This window comes from Lissotriton vulgaris, chromosome 6 (genome assembly GCF_964263255.1).
Source record: "Lissotriton vulgaris chromosome 6, aLisVul1.2, whole genome shotgun sequence".
In the NCBI taxonomy this organism is placed as follows: domain Eukaryota; kingdom Metazoa; phylum Chordata; class Amphibia; order Caudata; family Salamandridae; genus Lissotriton; species Lissotriton vulgaris.
Window position 1 is genome coordinate 1111015531 of NC_141694.1, and position 17553 is coordinate 1111033083.

Below are 17553 nucleotides of genomic sequence, written 5' to 3' on the forward strand. Positions count from 1 at the left end.
CTTGACTTCAACACACTTGTTCCACCACAGGCTAGCCCACATAACGCCACCATAGTTCAAGTTCAAGTTCAGGAATTTGTATAGCGCACTACTCACCCAGAGGGTCTCAAGGCGCTTGGGGGAGAGGGTGCATTATTTATCGAATAGCCAGGTTTTAAGTTCCTTTCTGAAGGAAATGTGGTTCTGTGTAAGGCGGAGGTGAGTGGGGAGAGAATTCCAGGTCTTGGCCGCCAAGTAGGAGAAGGATCTTCCTCCCATGGTGGATCTGTGGATGCGCGGAACTGTGGCGAGGGCTTGATTGGAGGATCTTAGTTGCTGGGTGGGTGTGTAGAAGGACAGTTGTGTGTTGAGGCATTCGGGTCCTAGTTTGTAAAGGGCCTTGTGTGCGTGGGTGAGGAGACGGAATGTTATTCTCTTGTTGACGGTCAGCCAGTGGAGGTCTTTCAGGTGACCGGTAATGTGAGCTTGGCGAGGGATGTCCAATATGAGTCTGGCTGATGCGTTTTGGATGCGTTGGAGTTTTTTCTGTAATTTGGCTGTGGTTCCGGCGTAGAGGGTGTTTCCATAGTCCAGTCGGCTAGTGACCAGTGCGTGGGTGACGGTCTTTCTTGTTTCGGTGGGGATCCAACGAAAGATTTTCTTGAGCATACGAAGTACGTTGAAGCAGGAGGATGAGACGGCGTTGACTTGTCTGGTCATCGAGAGGGAGGAATCTAGGATGAAGCCTAGGTTACGTGCGTGGTCTGTGGGTATGGGTGCCGTGCCCAGGGCTGATGGCCACCATGAGTCGTCCCAGGCAGAGGGGGATGATCCTAGGATGAGGACTTCCGTTTTGTCTGAGTTAAGTTTAAGGCGGCTGTTTTTCATCCATTCGGCTACTTCTTTCATGCCTTCGTGAAGATTGGTTTTGGCGGTGTTAGAGTCTTTGGTGAGGGAAAGGATCAGCTGGGTGTCGTCAGCGTATGAGATCATGTTAAGGTTGTGTTGTCGCGCGATGGATGCGAGGGGACTCATGTAAACGTTGAAGAGGGTGGGACTGGGTGATGATCCTTGTGGTACTCCACAGATGACTTCGGTGGCCTCTGATTTGAATGGGGGGAGTCGGACTCTCTGGGTTCTCCCGACGAGGAACGAGATGATCCAGTCCAAGGCTTTTCCTTGTATGCCGATGTTGCTGAGGCGTTGTATGAGGGTGCTATGGCAGACAGTGTCGAAGGCGGCGGAGAAGTCGAGTAGGATGAGGGCAACTGTTTCTACGTTGTCCAGAAATGTTCGGATGTCGTCTGTTGCTGCAATGAGGGCAGTTTCAGTGCTGTGTTTGGCTCGGAAGCCGGACTGTGAGGTGTTGAGGGAGTTGTTGGATTCAAGGAAGGCGGCAAGCTGGCTATTGACGGCTTTCTCAATGATTTTGGCAGGGAATGGGAGGAGGGAGATGGGGCGGTAGTTCTTAAGTTCAGAGGGGTCTGCTGTGGGTTTCTTCAGGAGGGCGCTGAGTTTGGCGTGTTTCCAGCTTTCTGGGAAGGTAGCGGAGTTGAAGGAGCAGTTGATGACATCACGGAGATGGGGTGCGATGATGGAGTCTGCTTTGTTGAAGATGTGGTGGGGACAGGGGTCGGTTGGCGAGCCTGAATGGATGGAGTTCATTAGGCGGATGGTGTCTTCAGTGGTGATTGGGTTCCAGGCTCTAAGTTTGTTGGAGGGCGGTTTAGGTTCGGAGGTGGGTGGAGTGGACTGTTCATTGGAAATGTTCTCAAAGCTGTTATGTATGTCGGCTATTTTGTTGTAGAAGAAAGAGGATAACGAATCGCAGAGGTCTTGGGAGGGAGTAATGTTGTTTGAGGCTGCGGTGGGGTTGGTAAATTCTTTGACGATGTTCAATAGTTCCTTGCTGTTATGGGCGTTGTTGTCGAGTCGATCCTTGAATGCTGATTTCTTGGTGGATCGGATCAATTGGTGGTGTTTGCGGGTGGCTGTCTTGAAGGTGGTTAGGTTGTCAGTGGTTGGGTTTTTTCTCCATGTTTTCTCGAGAGTACGGCATAGTTTCTTGGATTTCTTAAGGTCATCGTTGAACCAGGTGGCCTTTTTGTTACCTTGTTTGGTTTGGTGGTTTTTCGAGGGTGCTAATTCGTCAACGCTGTGAGTGATCCATTGTTTGAGTTTGGTGGCAGCTTGGTTTGGGTCCGATGAGAGGGCAGGAGGGTTTTGTTTGAGCGATGTGAGGAGTTGGTTGGTGGTGATTTTGTTCCAGTTTCTTCGCGGAATAGGTTGTGGGGGGTTGTGGGTCGAGGTAGTTTTGTAGCTGAAGTGAACACAGCTGTGGTCCGTCCAATGGAGAGCTGTGGTGTGATCGAAGGAGATGTGCTTGCTGGAGGTGAAGATTGGGTCGAGCGTGTGTCTGGCTACATGGGTGGGGGTGTCAACAAATTGTTTGAGTCCGAGATTGGCCAGGTTGTCCAGAAGGGTGGTGGTGTTGCTGTCGTTTTTCTTTTCCAGGTGGAAGTTGAGGTCTTCCAGTAGAATGTAGTTCTCGGAGGTGATGGCGTGTGGGCTGATGAAGTCAGTGATGTCTTCGCTGAATTGTTTACGGGTTCTGACAATCATTCCCTCAGCATACACAATTGCAAAAAGTCTTGTACTTCCATGTGTGTTTTTCATACATGCCAGCATTTTAGAAGAGGAAAGTGGGAGATTTCAGAAAAATAATCAGGCAAATGTATTTCTACCATTGACAATACTGATGCCTGAATCAGGTTTGTTGTCATGTATGGGACTAGAAAGTGTGCTTGCTGCAGCACCGGATATCAGAAATGCAGATACATGTTTTTTCCTTTACCTATCAAGAACATGGAGAAAGCTTTATGGCAGACAGAGAGGGAGTGGCAAAAATGCTATGCACTGGCTTGCAGGGCAGGTTACTGGTAGTGAATACTACGAGTCTCACTAGAGTCTCACTAGACCAGTCCCAGTTTTACAGAAGCCCCACCGAGGAATCAGGTTTTTGAATGTAGGAATCGAGAGGCGGGAAACTAACCTTTAAATCGTTAGTCTCCCTTCTGAATAGGGAGGGTTGGCAATTATGGTATTTAAGCCGTTCTTACATTTGAGCGCAAAAAGAAGTCAAAGCAGTTGGAATCACACATGCCAACATTTGAGTGCTCCTAAGAGAAGAATTTTAAGGCAGAAAGAGGAATAATGCTAATTTTCCACAGATGGGGGAAAAATCATGATTTTATTAAAGACAATTAGAGCATGCAAAAAACCACAGAGCCCCATTTGCTTAGTTATCTGTGCATGAGTAGCAACAAAATAATGAAGATGTATCTGGGTGCTGTGGGTTTTATGCATGTTCTAGAATGTTAAGGGTGTTTTACATATTGAAATAGCCATTTTACTTTTGTGTATTATTGTTATAGAGAAGGTTGTGTATAGTATTATGTATCTGACGTAACTCTGAAGCGAAGAAGGCATTCAACATTTAAAAAAAAACTTTCAAAAACAGTTTATGTGCTAAATTCGGTGGGTTAACATCGTCAGTAAGCATAGAGGCCCTAACTGAATTGTGAAGAGGGAGTATTACCTCATAATATTATTGATTTGTTTAAAGTTTTATATAGCGCGAACTCGGCCCGAAGGTATTGAAGAAGCGCTTTACATGAGCACCAGTTATATTACACAGGGCCCTGAAGAAATAAATATGTAAATGGCTATCTCGTTTTTTTGTGTTTTTTTTTTCCTTTACTCCAAAAGGAACCGATACGTAATGTAAGAGGAAGAAAATGGTGGACTAACGAACGAATTTTAAGGAGGCGAGCGCCCCAGCGGCGATTTGCAATAAGGGAGGGTGAGTAAAGAACCAGCCCCTTTGGTGACAAGCCTCAACAACGACCAATAAGAGTTCATGGCAGGGAAAGGGCAACCAATCGGATAATCACAAGGCGGGTGCTTGGTCTGGCGCTGCAAGGGAGATTTTCTGTGGTGTGGGTGCACGCGCTCAGGCAGTTGGTTGCAGCTGCTACGCAGACCGAGGCAGTAACATTCACCATCATTATCCAACCCCTCCAAACAAGGAGCCGCCATGCTGCAGGACGAGGAGGAGTACGTGAACGATTCGGCCCTCGTGCTGACCGAGGAACCAGATGAACAGCTGACTGAGGAGGACACCTATGAGGGGGAGGTCTACGAGACCCAGCCCAAGCGGCTCAAGACCGATGAAGACGGCGAGCAGGCGGCCTTCGTTACGCACGAGGACGAAGAACGGCGGAACCACCGGGTGAGTGGTCTGGTGTAACCGGGCCATGCACCTCCAATAAACACCCTGCCCGAAGGTTGACTGAACACCGGGTCGCTGCTGTCGGTAGCGTGGGTGGTACTGATATGGGGAGAGGGGTAAATTGAGGACTTAAACACAGGCCGGTTATATGCGTTGTACTGGCAAGGAGAGAGTAAATGGAGGGGTTCTGCTTCGAGGAGTGGTGGTAGAAAGGGATATATTTCAGCCGATATTGGGGTTAGGCACCTGAGATGTTAGTTATACATTTGAAGATTATATTCTGACTCATTCTACCCAGATTACAATTTAGTGGCTGCCCTCTTGGGACACATGCTGCGATCCGGTATCGAGATGGCGCCCCTGTACCCAGCACTGTTGAAAGGCGGCGAAATGGCGGTTTTCTTAATTCATCTTTAATTTAAATTAACTGGCGGCTGCCATCTGGTCTTGGGCGCCCTTTGTGGGCCCATGTTAATGGCGGTCGCCGATACTGTCAGTAGTTTAGGTTTCTAAGGAAAACGTGCATTTCGATAATATTCGCATGATTTCCTCCATCTTAAATGAAGCACCAGCGCGGTATTTGGGATATTAATGGGGGATCGCCTAGGGCACCCCCGGAGTTGCGCAGAGCAGGGCGTACTTTGCTTTTCCTCGTTCTGCGCCGACCTTTGCGCTCTTGCTACACAGAATTTCACAGATCCGATGGCCAAGCCGGCGCTGGCCCCGAGTGCCTGCCTATTTGTTCTTCTAGCTCCCTGTTAGTCACTTTTCGCTCGTTATAGTTGGATCTCTCCGTCAGGGGTGTAATTTATTGACACAAGCCTTACGCGCGTGCAGCAGTAACGACGGCGACATCTTGCACACAGCGTTTGCTGAGAGATAGTTGGCCTACTAATGATTCCTGGACGCTTTATGTGAAACGTGCTGATTTTTTTATATTCAATGGCTTACTTGTAGTTTTTTTTTAAACCGTTTACTCTTTGGTAAAACCTTTTCTTTAATTGCTGCCCTTTCTCGTTTTCCCTGTGGAGGTGTAAAAGTATTCTGTGGTAAGGATAGGCTCTCTGAAATGGTTCTCTTTTTTTTGTTTGAGGAAGCGTTGGCCTGGAGATCCTAAGTTGGTAGGCAACACATGGCGCACGTGGGTCAAACTCATTTTTTTCATTAAGGACATCCGAATTCTTTCATGGCTGTATAGCAGTGAATAATACGCCGGTAATTTCTTGTAATTTGGTTCTGGAACTTACTCAAGGTTCCACACATTACACTTATCTTAGAGATAAACTACAATGGCTTGCTATTATGCATACTTTTCACGTAACTTGTTTTAACCAATTTTTGATGTATGCGGAGGCGAGGCCTTTGTACTGCTGAGAACAACACTTTTTCTTACTGATGCTACCACCCGCTTTCTTCTGGAATCTGCTCACCCCTCGTCTTTAGAAAGGAGTTACATAATTCATTTTATGAACACCGGCCCTGCAGTTTCTATCTCACTATGACCGACACAAATCGTTTCATATATGCTTTACAATCTAGATCAATCCTACTCCTTTGTGCGTCAGTTGCATTAACTTTCTTCGTTGTTCTTGCATACATTTCCTTTACTTCTCATGTGTTTTAGAAGACGGTATAGACGTGTTTTTATTTTTTTTTATTTTTTTGCGAAAGGGCATACCTACGCTTTCTGACTCTTGAGGTTTTTTTTGGCAAGATTTTTCTATCATCTGGCATTGAGATATGAGCAAATCACTGGGTATCGACTACCCAGTTCAGTGATTACACCAAGGCACCGACAAAGGAGTTGGTCTGGTAGGGTACCCAGACCAGGGCGGATAGTTTGATGGAGCGGCTGTACAAAGTATTGCAAGCTCTTTCTGGTGATATGAGGATTTAAAAAAAAAAGTTTTTTCTATCATTTTGCAAACTCCATTTGCACAGGAAATGCAAAATGGATTGCAGTACATCTTAGCCAGCATAGCTATTAATGTTGTCTTTTTTTCTCACGGAAAATATTCCTAATAAACGTTCTGCATGGCCTCACCCTGGGCACCTGTGATAAACTGCTTCTCCACTTAAACAGTTAACCTCCATAATTCCTTTACTTGCAGGCAGTTTTACATCCCTTTGTAAAAAGTTCGCCTGATCATGCCGATTCTACAGCTTGCTGTTAATTTATCATTTTAGATCCATACCAGCTTCTTGGGTACCTCCTCTCCTTAGTTTGTAATGTTATGTTGTGTGGGTCTTCTGGGAACATACTCCAGATACTTCTGACTGTGTGTGCAATTTTTAGGTATATTGTAAACAAAAAACTGCCCTAAGCTGACAGTAAATATTTGGGCATGCATAAATGGATTCTCTACTATGTGGCACTCTACCTACCGCCCGTCATCTCAAGAAGGCAATATCTTTCCTTCGTGTTTGGAATGGATGAATGGACCAGAACGGTACTTTGCAAACTGATCTTTAATAATCTAATACGAGCCTGTACCATCCTCACAATCGGCCAGGCAAATATGGAAGATTTATTTTGCACTCCCAGCTCCAAGGTAAATGTCTGACTTGGTGTGTAGTTTATACATGTTACAGCCAACATGGCCTTCCTTCATCGACCAACCTGAACTGTGTGCTGCAGCTGAGTTGTTGCATAATATAAAAGCAGGAAACTGGTTGGGCAGCCCCAATCCTTCTTTTAGCGATGGGATGCGCTTTCCTACCCATACCAATTCACCTTAAAGGCAATCTGGTTTATAAAACGTGCTATTTTGCAGCACGTTCGGGCACAATGGCAGAAGTGCAATTTTCACCCCCAATATGTTGCCCATAACGGATAGGGGCAATGCTGTGTAGATGTCTTAGTGTTGCAGTCCTTAAACTACTTTACCTATATTACTAACATGTTCGTCTTTTGACTCCTGAGCGACCTATATTTCCACTAGGACTGGGTGAAGTTCAACCACGCGGAACTCTGCAAAGTGACAAAAAAACCTCCGCCGCATTACATGGAGTTCTGCAAGCAGTGGCGTGTGTTCCATCTTGCTGGTTGCTAGCTCCAGGTGTTTAACCCACACTTTAAAATCCGCACACGCAGTAACACGGACAGTCGAGTAGATGTTCTACTCAAGCGCCTCCTCAACCCGAAAAGAAAGTTTCTCAGCGGTAGCAACCAGCCGTGACAGCCCGCGTTGAGAACTCGCCGGGAACGTGGTCTGGGGTAAAACAAATTCCTTCGGTTCCTCTAAGATACATTGGACCATATCTGTCAAATAAATCCAGGCATTATCTGTATAAGGATCTTTATGACTTGGAGTGTCTAACTCCACAATTTACTATCTGTATTTAATGCAGAGATGTTGGTATGCAGACACCAGGGTGTGGTCCTATAACTCCTAGGGTACAAGAACTATCACCACTATTTTCAATGAGGGCAGTAGTCAGTCCACCTCTTGGTTCGTCAAAAACCATGAACCATTCATCTGGGAGAAGCGTTGGCATTGCCTGGTGAAAGTTTGAAGGGATGCCATTCGTGCTGAATGACTTATCCTTTTTCATCCCCTACACTGCCTCCCATAGCTCCCGAGTCTCAACTGGGGCCTCCAAGACATCCATCTGCTTCTCCGTGAGGCGTAGGATTACAGCTCCATGTAAATTAAGGTTGCCAAATGTGTTCGATCTCGTATAGCCCAGATTCAGGAAATCCCTACAAATATAAATTATTCTGTTCTGTGCCTTCAGAACTCTTGCATCCCCCTGTCACAAATATAGGATACAAGTGTGAGGCTTCTTGCAACTCAACAATCTAGACCGTAAACAGTGACGTGTCTCTCCCTGAATATCAGTCCATGCCTGTAGCTAATATGGGTGTGTATCCAATTGAGGTCATGTGTCTTCCATCTTACGTTTAGTAACTAGTGGGAGCTCTCATGGTCCGTAACCACATTTTATTCCAGGTTCGCAAGAAACTCTGCACAGCAAGTATTTGTGAGATACATTCCCATCTAAACAACTCCTTATAATCATCCCACTCTGTGGCCCTACTGTTTGTGATTTCACGATTATTCTGAAAGAATTGCCTGGTGAAATCTCATGTGGGCAAGAAAAACTTTATCCATGGTCCTTGACCCCCAAAGAGGATTTCTGGACCCAAGCATTCTGAGCTTAAGAGTAAAGTTCAATGTGGGCATGTTATAAATGGGCGTTGAAGGTCACTAAACTTGTAGGCACATGCACTTTTTATCCCATTAGTGGGTATCTTAAAGCAGCAGGGTATTTTAAAATAGAGATATGCTAATGGGAAGAGGTATGAATCACAATGAAGATGGGTCTATTTCAGAATAGCACCCTACTTAAATCTGATGCTATGGTTGACCTACACAGTGATTTCCCAACTTTCTTGTACAGCGCAACAAGTAACACCTGAGGTCAGAAAGGTACCACAAACTCTCTCGCTGATTCAAATCTTCCACTATGTGGGAGGAGGTTCACCATTTGGTTAAACCGAATAATGCACTTTCCCACAAATGTGGGAATCATAAATTGGTAAAGGTTTACACAACAAACAATGGGATCGAATAGTGATGTAACTTTGTAAAACCTATCAGAGTGGCAGGTTTGAATACATGCAATTTCTTATCCTACAAAGGGCCTGCCTCACATAGAATTTCCCCAGAGGCCAGCTTCTATTTGTCCCAACTACTGCACACAACATTCAGGATTTTAACACATGGTACGGATTGCTCAGATTTGACGAGTTGTCATGCAATTTGGTTTTTGAAGTTTGAGAACATATTTAGAACATGAAAACCCATCCACAACCAGTGTTGCTATATTAATGCCTCCTTTAACACTTTTAAGGACAAAAAGACATCCCTTTTATTTCGTTGTTATTGGAATAGCTTTTTGTCAGGGTGAAATTACACCTGTGCAATAATGTAATAGGGGCTGAGATTACTCAAGCATATTTTAATTGCTGAAAGCTGATGGAACTTTCTTTGTTTATTCAGATTGTTCAAATGTGTAATTGGCAGGAATCATAGCTTTGCTAATTTGCAAATTGTACTGGATGATAAAGCTGCCATGCAATGGTCAATTGATTGGTGAGAACCCACACTGCCTCCAGACTCGACCAGTTCAACTTTCTTTCTTGGGGGAATACTATTGATTGATTGGTTGACTTACTTTATATGTGCCGGATCGGACCACAAAGGAAAGAACTTGTTCGCGATCTACACAAACTGGGAAAATGGATGAAGGGAATTCTTTATAATTATTTATGATGTCGCCTTGACACACGGCCTGGATAAGTCCATTACCTCCTCGTTAGTCTTCCTCGCCCCCTGAGTTACAAAGTGAGCTTTAGCTCCACAACAGAACCCTCCAAAGCAAAAAGAAACCACCTCCCACCCCCTCCCAACATGGCCGACCAGTCCCACCTGACCTCTATAAGAGGCGGGCCGGCCCAACCAATCAGCCTGTTTTTTTTGTTCTGCACGATTCTCTCCAGAGCACTGTTCAGGTAAGATGGGCCGGCGTGAGCTGGCCCTTGGGGTTTAGGGTGGAGGACCTCCTCTAGCGGTCTCGAGTGCCTTATGCCTATATAAATCCCCCCCCCCCCTCTTCCTTCCCCCGGTCCTGTGGGGCCGGTTAGGTGCTGCTCTAGCGTGCCAAGGGTTTACAGGGGGGGGGGGGGGGGGGGGGGGGCGGCCGGGGGTGTGGGGTGACTGTACATTCCCGTGGCTCCCCCGGTCGTTACAGTGGGGCCCTACCCATTAGGTGGACGCTTGGGCCCTGCGCATTCTCCTGTATGTGGTTACATGCGGGGGGTTGATACACCCCTCTGAGAGGGCCCGGGTTCTACTCCTCCTTCCGGGTCCTTATTACCGGTCTTTCGCGTGGCCTTTCGGTCTGCTGGACGCATCTCCCCCGTGCCCTCTGAGATCGCGGTTCCTCGGCAGGAGGCGCTTGGGCAGGGCCGGGGTGCTCATGGACGCCCGGCGGCGCATGGCCTTGTTTTGGAACGTTGCAGTGGTGTGGTGCCTGGCGCCCGCGCGTGGTTGCCACGCAAGTCGTGGTGCGTTCCTGTTTTTGGTTCCCGGCGGGGTCCACCGCCCCGGGTTCCCTCTCCTTTGACCGTGCTGGCGATTCGAGCCTCCTGGCCGATCCCGGATCTTCCCGTGCAGTGGTTGGGTCCCCCGCTCTCGGCGTCGGTGTTGAGCCGGCTCTTGTCGGCTGGCCTGCCTCCTTGTGCAGGCCGGGTTCTGGAGCGGAGGACGCTGCTGGCTCGGGGGTTGTGGCTTTGCTGCTGGGCTCCCGCAGGCATTCCAGTGCTCGCTTCGGCAGCACGTATACATATTTGGAAAGATACAGAGTAGAAGGCACGGCTCCTGCGCAAGGAGGACACGCAGGATTCGTGGAGCGTTCCATGTTAGTGGAGATGTGTAGCTCAGGGGTTGGAGGCGGCAGTCCCGGTAGCTGAGATTGGTCCTGGACCTGAGTTCGATTCCCCGCCTAACGGTGGGTCTTGGGCTTCAATACTTCCATGGACTCGAGAATTCTCATGCCGGTGCCTACTCGTCTCACGGGCTCACACTCTGCGTCTCTGGGCGGATGCTTGCTTATTCTCCACTTGGGCCCCTTGCGGCGGGATGCCTGACTCTCACCTTGTATCCGGCAGCCTACGGCCATACCACCCTGAATGCACCTGGTCTCGTCCGGTCTCAGTAGTTAAGCAGGGTCGGGCCTGGTTAGTACCTGGATGGGATTTCTCACAGGGGTACTCCTGGTCGGGTTCCCAAGGCACGCACCTGGTTGCCTTTGGGCGATAGGTGCGCTATGCACTTCGCAATACACTTGCATACTCCCTCTCTCGTTCTACGAGCTCTTCGGGGCCCGCCCTTTTTGGGACCCGGCCCTCGGTGGCTTTGCGGTTCCTCGCCTGTCAGGTTTCCCTGGTGGCGATGGTGCCTGCTGGGCGGATGGGCGTGCGGGGGGGTCGTTCCTCCGCTCCCCGCCCTTCTTGCGGGTTTTGCCGGACGGGGTGGCTCCTCCGGCATGTCCCCCGTGTCCTGCCCGGGGTCCCTTCCCTGGGGCCTCGGACTCAGGTGGTGTCTTTACCGCTTTTTCCGACCAACGTGGTTCCTCCCTTGTCCGGGCTGGTTGTTCGGCGTGCTGTTTTGGCTTCTCTTAGCCGCACGTTTTTCCTTTCCCGGTGGTATGTCCTGTGTTATGCCTTTTGGGCCCGGTACGTTCGGGCCGCTAGCCCTCGTTCCTCCTTGGTTCGCGGGCTTGCACAGGCTGGCATCCTTCCCTGCGCTTCGCTGGGTTCGGTGGATCCGGCGGGGGTCCCGGGGTCGGTCTGCGAGGTGTGGCTCTGTTCCCTGGGCCCCCTTAGTGAGTGTCTCCTCGGTGGAGTATTGGTCTGACTTCGGCGTGGTCTTCACCCGCCTGGTACGTGGGTCTCTAGCAGTCCCGGGGGGACTTCGCTGGGGCCGTTCTGAGTGCTGGAGCTGCGACTCCTGGTTGGCCTCCTTTTCCTGTAGGTCTTGATTTCAGGTTTCCTGTGGTCCCTGTTTTCTTTTCAGTTGTTTTACATCAACCTTGGGTTGGTTTCTCTGCATCACCGTGTGGTGTTGTGGTTATGGTGGTCAATGAAGCCTTGTTGGCTTGGGTATTGGCTCACTTTGTAACTCAGGGGGCGAGGAAGACTAACGAGGAGGTAATGCCCCGGTTACTTACCGGTAATCTTCATTACTCCGAGTATAGTCTTCCTCGCCACATGAGTTCCCTCCCCCCCTCCCTGTCTGGCTATCGGCTTCATTGTTTGCTTGGTAGATCAGGCTGATTGGTTGGGCCGGCCCGCCTCTTATAGAGGTCAGGTGGGACTGGTCGGCCATGTTGGGAGGGGGTGGGAGGTGGTTTCTTTTTGCTTTGGAGGGTTCTGTTGTGGAGCTAAAGCTCACTTTGTAACTCATGTGGCGAGGAAGACTATACTCGGAGTAATGAAGATTACCGGTAAGTAACCGGGGCATTACTTTACACCTATTTCTTCCTGGAAACGCGTTGGCTGTCTTCACTTTAAACGTATAATGCTTTTTAAGAAATATAAAGACACGATTTGCATAAAGTTCACCCGGAACAGGGCCCCTCCCTTTTTTTAAATTATTGATGTGGCGCACCTCTACATTTTGTATTATTGTTTTGAATCTCGTCTTAAGGATTGCACCTCGGCAGCAAGTGCTTATATTGTGTGCCCATGCCTTTAAATGCTTTGATAAACACACTTTTGGAAACACGGTCAGATGTGACACTTTATGGTCCACTGCTATAGTCCTATTGTGTATACATTGGGGTAGACTCGTAAAATGACAAAAGTGCTCCTACATCTTTGTATTGGTACAGCTTCTTTAAATTTTCAGGAATTCACAAGAGATTAAGGAAGGTTTGAAACCTTACTCCTGGCAGTCGTTTGTTAATTCCATTTTGGTAAGAGTATAGTTGTTAATGCAAAAATCTGATTTGCAAGTTCTTTCACTATGCTCCTGGATTATTTTTTAATTCTTTTGTAACGCGCATGTCCTCACCATTAATACATTTCCAACCATTTTCAGTGTGGGTAGAGATTTAAAAGGAGTTGGTGACTACTCTTAAACATGTTAGAGGTGCACAGTACATTCCAACTCGAACTACTGCTTCCAGCCTACTTTCAACTGCTGTATGTAAATTTGCATAAAGGTGGCAAAATCTGAACCTGGCTACATTCCAAACCAGAGTACGGGCTGTTATCAGAGCTCTGACATAAGAAAACTGCTGCAATCGTCACCTTATGGCATAATTTAGGACAGTATTACATACTCCAGGTTATTTCCAAATAACATCTGTGGAACCTAGTATGGGACTATTTTCTAATGTTTTGGGTGTCAGGATTCGCAACAGTCTAAACAATGTCTTGATTTTTTTTGTCTGCTATGTGTATACATTGTCTTGCTCAAATGACATGAGGTGAAAGTTTAAAGGCAATTAATGTAGACTTAAAGGAGAGAAAGAATATAAGAGGAAAAATGATAGAACAAAGAAAGCAGATTGCGAATTTACCTACCTTTTGGAATTTTGCATTCCTGTACATGGATCACTACAGTGTTCTCATTGGAACTTTAACCACAAGAGACCAAGGGGCAGATGTATCATCTGTTTTTTTGTCGCAAACGCTGCGATTCGGAAAATAGCAGCGTTTGCGATAAAAAAACGGGAATCGGAAGGTATCATTCAAAATGCCTCGCAATATTAAGGAATCACTAATTTAGCGATTCCTTAATATAGCGAGGCTTTTAAGAAATAGCAAATAGCGATTTTAGATTTGAAATGTATCAAGCATTTCAGTGTTGCGATTTTTGACTAAAAATTCGCAAATTACCATCAACTTGTAGTTGGTGGTAACTTGCAAATTCTATTCAAAAAGCACTTTTTTTAAATTCAAAAGGTGCCATATGACGGGCATGTATGAGCGCCATATGAGTACACATCAAATTCAGGGGTGCAGCAGGGTGTCCTTGAGACACCCTTGAAATTATTCTCAATTTGCGATTAGCTAATTGCTAATCGCAAATTGAGTATAATTTTACATTCATTCCTATGGGCCTCCTGGCCCATAGGAATGAATGGGAAATTATACCGTAATTGCGATTTAGCAATTTGCTAATCGCAATTAAGGAATTCTAAGGAATCGCTAATTAATAGCGAAATTCTACATACATACCATTTTGCACTTCTCAAATAGCGATTCCTTAACAATCGCTATTTGAGAAGTGCAAAATGGTATCTTGATACATCTGCCCCCAAGATTTATGCAAACACCACACTATTGTGGGGCTGCTCCTCTTATTCTTGTTTCCACTATCACTGCAAATATAAACCATTGTTTGATACTGTATGCAGCATCACGCTTGCTGGGACGCATTTTAAGGCAGAAGCACCAGTGCTGTTTTTTTGGTTCATAGGGGCAATGATCCCCTTGCTTTTAATTTAAGTGGTGCAGTACTGCTTTTTGTGTGAATGTGGAGATATATATATTCCGCGTCCCAATGCCAGCCTCTCGCCTTCTCGCAGCGCTGCAAGGATACCTCGGACACGGACCAGTTCTGTGCAACTCATTTATTGAAACAGAGTATGCTGCATGACGTTTTGGCTCCTCTGAGCCTTGCTCACATGACGTCCCATATTCACTAGCTCATTTTTAAAGTGCCAGTGTTCCATTTCATCGTCACCACGTGACTGGTTCCAATAACAAACAGTGAAAAAAGATTTTTGTAGTTCGATGGGCTCACCAGTTACTCGACATTGTATTGAACTATATTATTAAATCACATAAATACATTTCATCAATAAAAAAGGAATAAATCCTGTAACTTGGCACAGTGATTCAGAAGGGTTCGCAATACCGGTAAAATACCATACAACCCATATCAATATAGTTCATCCAGTTCAACATCTTCACAAAATCAATATGTGTTTGGGATCACATTTAAATGTGGATTTTCCATCTTATTTACATATATATATATATATATATATATATATATATATATCTGTTAAGAGCTTACTACAGTGAATTATTTTGCGCTGTTTGTAGTGATTCACATTTAATTTTTTGTTGTTTCCCAATAGGACGGAGGTGGAGTCCATCACAAAGTCTCAGTTTCGCCTGTGGTTCATGTGAGAGGACTCTGTGAATCTGTTGTCGAGGCTGACCTGATGGAGGCACTACAGAAATTTGGAACAATAAGGTATGTCTATATTAAGGGAAGATGATAATGCTATTCATATCGGGGGCAGCTTAAGTGAGCAATATAATGCTACGTTAGTAATGGACAAGAACTCAGTATTTATAGCTTTTCTATATGTAGGTTTATGCTTTAGTTCTTTACATTCCTCATACTTTGTGCGTCACAAATGATTATTTTAAATGTTTATTACACATGCTCTAGGATGTATTTGTATAAACATTTGCTCTATTTACACAGCTAAATCCAACTAGCTCTTTTGTTTGAGGTCTCAATGGCCATGTAAATAATGGAAGTAAAAGTGGACATGTATTGATACTTTAATATATAATATCTAATTGTTCCGGATATTCAGCGCATAAGTATAGTGATTTTGCATTTTACAACCATGTTAGAGCCAACTGAAATCGTGCTTGTGATTTCACTTGTTTTTGGTCATGCTGACCCAATAGCACAACAAGTATTCGAAAAACCCATTTGGTTGTTTCTCTGAGCTGTTCCTGGTTTTCCCCGTTCATATGCTGTAATCCTATTTATAACAGCTGGTTTGGGTGAAACTACAGATTTCCGCATACCGTTGCGCCCTGCCCAGTTATATTTCCTTTTGTAATCTGCATGAATTTCATTGAACACATTTCATGGTAAAGTTGATAGGCCTCCCTAGAATTAATTGTTGCCTGAACTTCTAGCTGAATTTTGATAACATCTGCTTACGTAGCATTAGTTTGGAGTTCTCTATTGCTTAAAGTAACCTCAATGCAATGACTTGCAAAACTCTTTGATAAATGTTTTTTGGTCACCCATTCCCATCTTGTCTTTACTTGATCAGCTACGTGATGATGATGCCATTCAAACGTCAGGCTCTCGTGGAATTTGAAAGCACAGAATCTTCTCAGGCGTGTGTTAACTTTGCTGCAACTGAAGCCATATTTATAGCAGGACAACAAGCCTACTTTAACTTTTCTACAAGCAAACGGATTACCCGTCCTGCAAATGCAGACGACCCTTCAGGGGGCAACAAAGTTTTACTTTTATCCATTCAAAATCCCCTCTATCCAATTACAGTGGTAAGTTTTTATAAATAATGCTAACTAGACTGCTCTTATTTTTCGTTACTTTAAACCTAGTTTTACAACACTTTATACACTGGGCCATTGGCTCTTGGACATAATCTATTTTGACAGCATTCACTGATTCGGTGTTAGTGCTGCTAAACGTTTGCAAATGCACTTTTTTTTTTTTTTTACAGAATTCATGGTCTTGGTTTTTATCAAAATATTGTTTTATTTGAGGCAATGGTGTGCCTGCCTTCTCTGAAACCACAGTAATATGCAATATTTAACCTTAAATAATGCCATTCCAGGATTGCTGTCAGTTCATGTTTTATCCTCCCTCCACTTGAAAGTGCCTTGAGACCACCACAGAGCCTCCTTGGTAGACTTTTGGAGGCTGAAAAAAATTAAGCTTTATATATTCCTCCCTCGGATTTTTTTACTTTGTTTCAGCTGTGCTATAAAAGTAAAACACATAAAATTACATAGCATGAATTAAACCTCATAGAATATTAAAAAGCTAATTAATACGGTATTAATATGACCAGATAAAACTGGTTAGAAATAATACACTACTTTTTGTAGGCAACTCTTGTCTAATTCTCCTTATTGCAATTAAAAAGTGGGATAACTGTAAAAAACCAGGCTTTGCCTAACCTCGGGGGATTAATAAATTGCTTTTCGTATTTTAAAAACTAACACCCAAAAGCCGAGAAATGGGAATAATCTGCTTTTAACATAAGCTGTGAAGAAAAACTAACATTGCACTTCTGTCTCTTTTTGCCTCACAGCTAGGGCAGATGTATCCTGTAGAGCTCTTAAGTTGCCTATTTGTCAGTTAAAAAAGGCTTTTGGTAGGGTACTGTATCTGAACTGCATATACAGCTTTCGAGCCAAAATAGGCTCTATTTTGTCTAAAAACTGCTCCAAGGTATAGTCTAGCTTGATCTTAAGAAAAGAGTGGGTCAGGGTGCCATGAGAATGCCAGCAGTTAATCCATTTTGTGGTGCCAGTACCTCTTTAACAGAGTTTTACCAACTGTCAGTGCCCACTGATTGTGTCCAGATTCACACACCCTATCTTGGTCTAAGTATCTTTTATATATTTTATCCACTGTATGCTTCCTAGCCCTAGGATCTCTATATTAGACCAGTTTCCCCAAAAGTATGGCCCTGATTCCCCTCAGTAATAGGCCTTACTCCCATGTCATGTCTAAGTTGTAGTAATGGTGTACTATTAGGTAGTCTCAATAGCGGACATAGGGAGCAGTTCTTAATAACTAGCAAAACAGACTTCTTAGGCCCCCATAGTTGAGCCCTATACAAGGCAGATCCCAGTGCCTGCATTTTGTAGATTTAGATTGCTGGGGAGATTAAACAGAAATGTGAATTGTTTTGTGGTCTTATCAATACCCCACTATGTTTGGCTAATTTAAGATTTCTCTATTCGATAC

At 45.2% G+C, this 17553-nt stretch overlaps 1 protein-coding gene and 1 non-coding gene across 2 annotated transcripts in view; both read left to right on the forward strand.

Moving 5' to 3' along the window:
- The first annotated feature begins 3768 nt into the window (after positions 1-3768).
- The window catches only part of HNRNPLL (heterogeneous nuclear ribonucleoprotein L like), a 55534-nt gene continuing 41749 nt past the window's right edge, over positions 3769-17553 (forward strand). Inside the window, exons 1-3 of the mRNA XM_086927188.1 lie at positions 3769-4270; positions 14933-15051; positions 15878-16115. Coding sequence (XP_086783314.1) covers positions 4076-4270; positions 14933-15051; positions 15878-16115 — 552 coding nt within the window. The 5' untranslated portion in view covers positions 3769-4075. The remainder of the gene's footprint in view (positions 4271-14932; positions 15052-15877; positions 16116-17553) is intronic.
- On the forward strand, positions 10597-10702 carry LOC147708504 (U6 spliceosomal RNA). Its single transcript, XR_015296934.1, has one exon. It is a non-coding gene; the product is annotated as a U6 spliceosomal RNA (small nuclear RNA).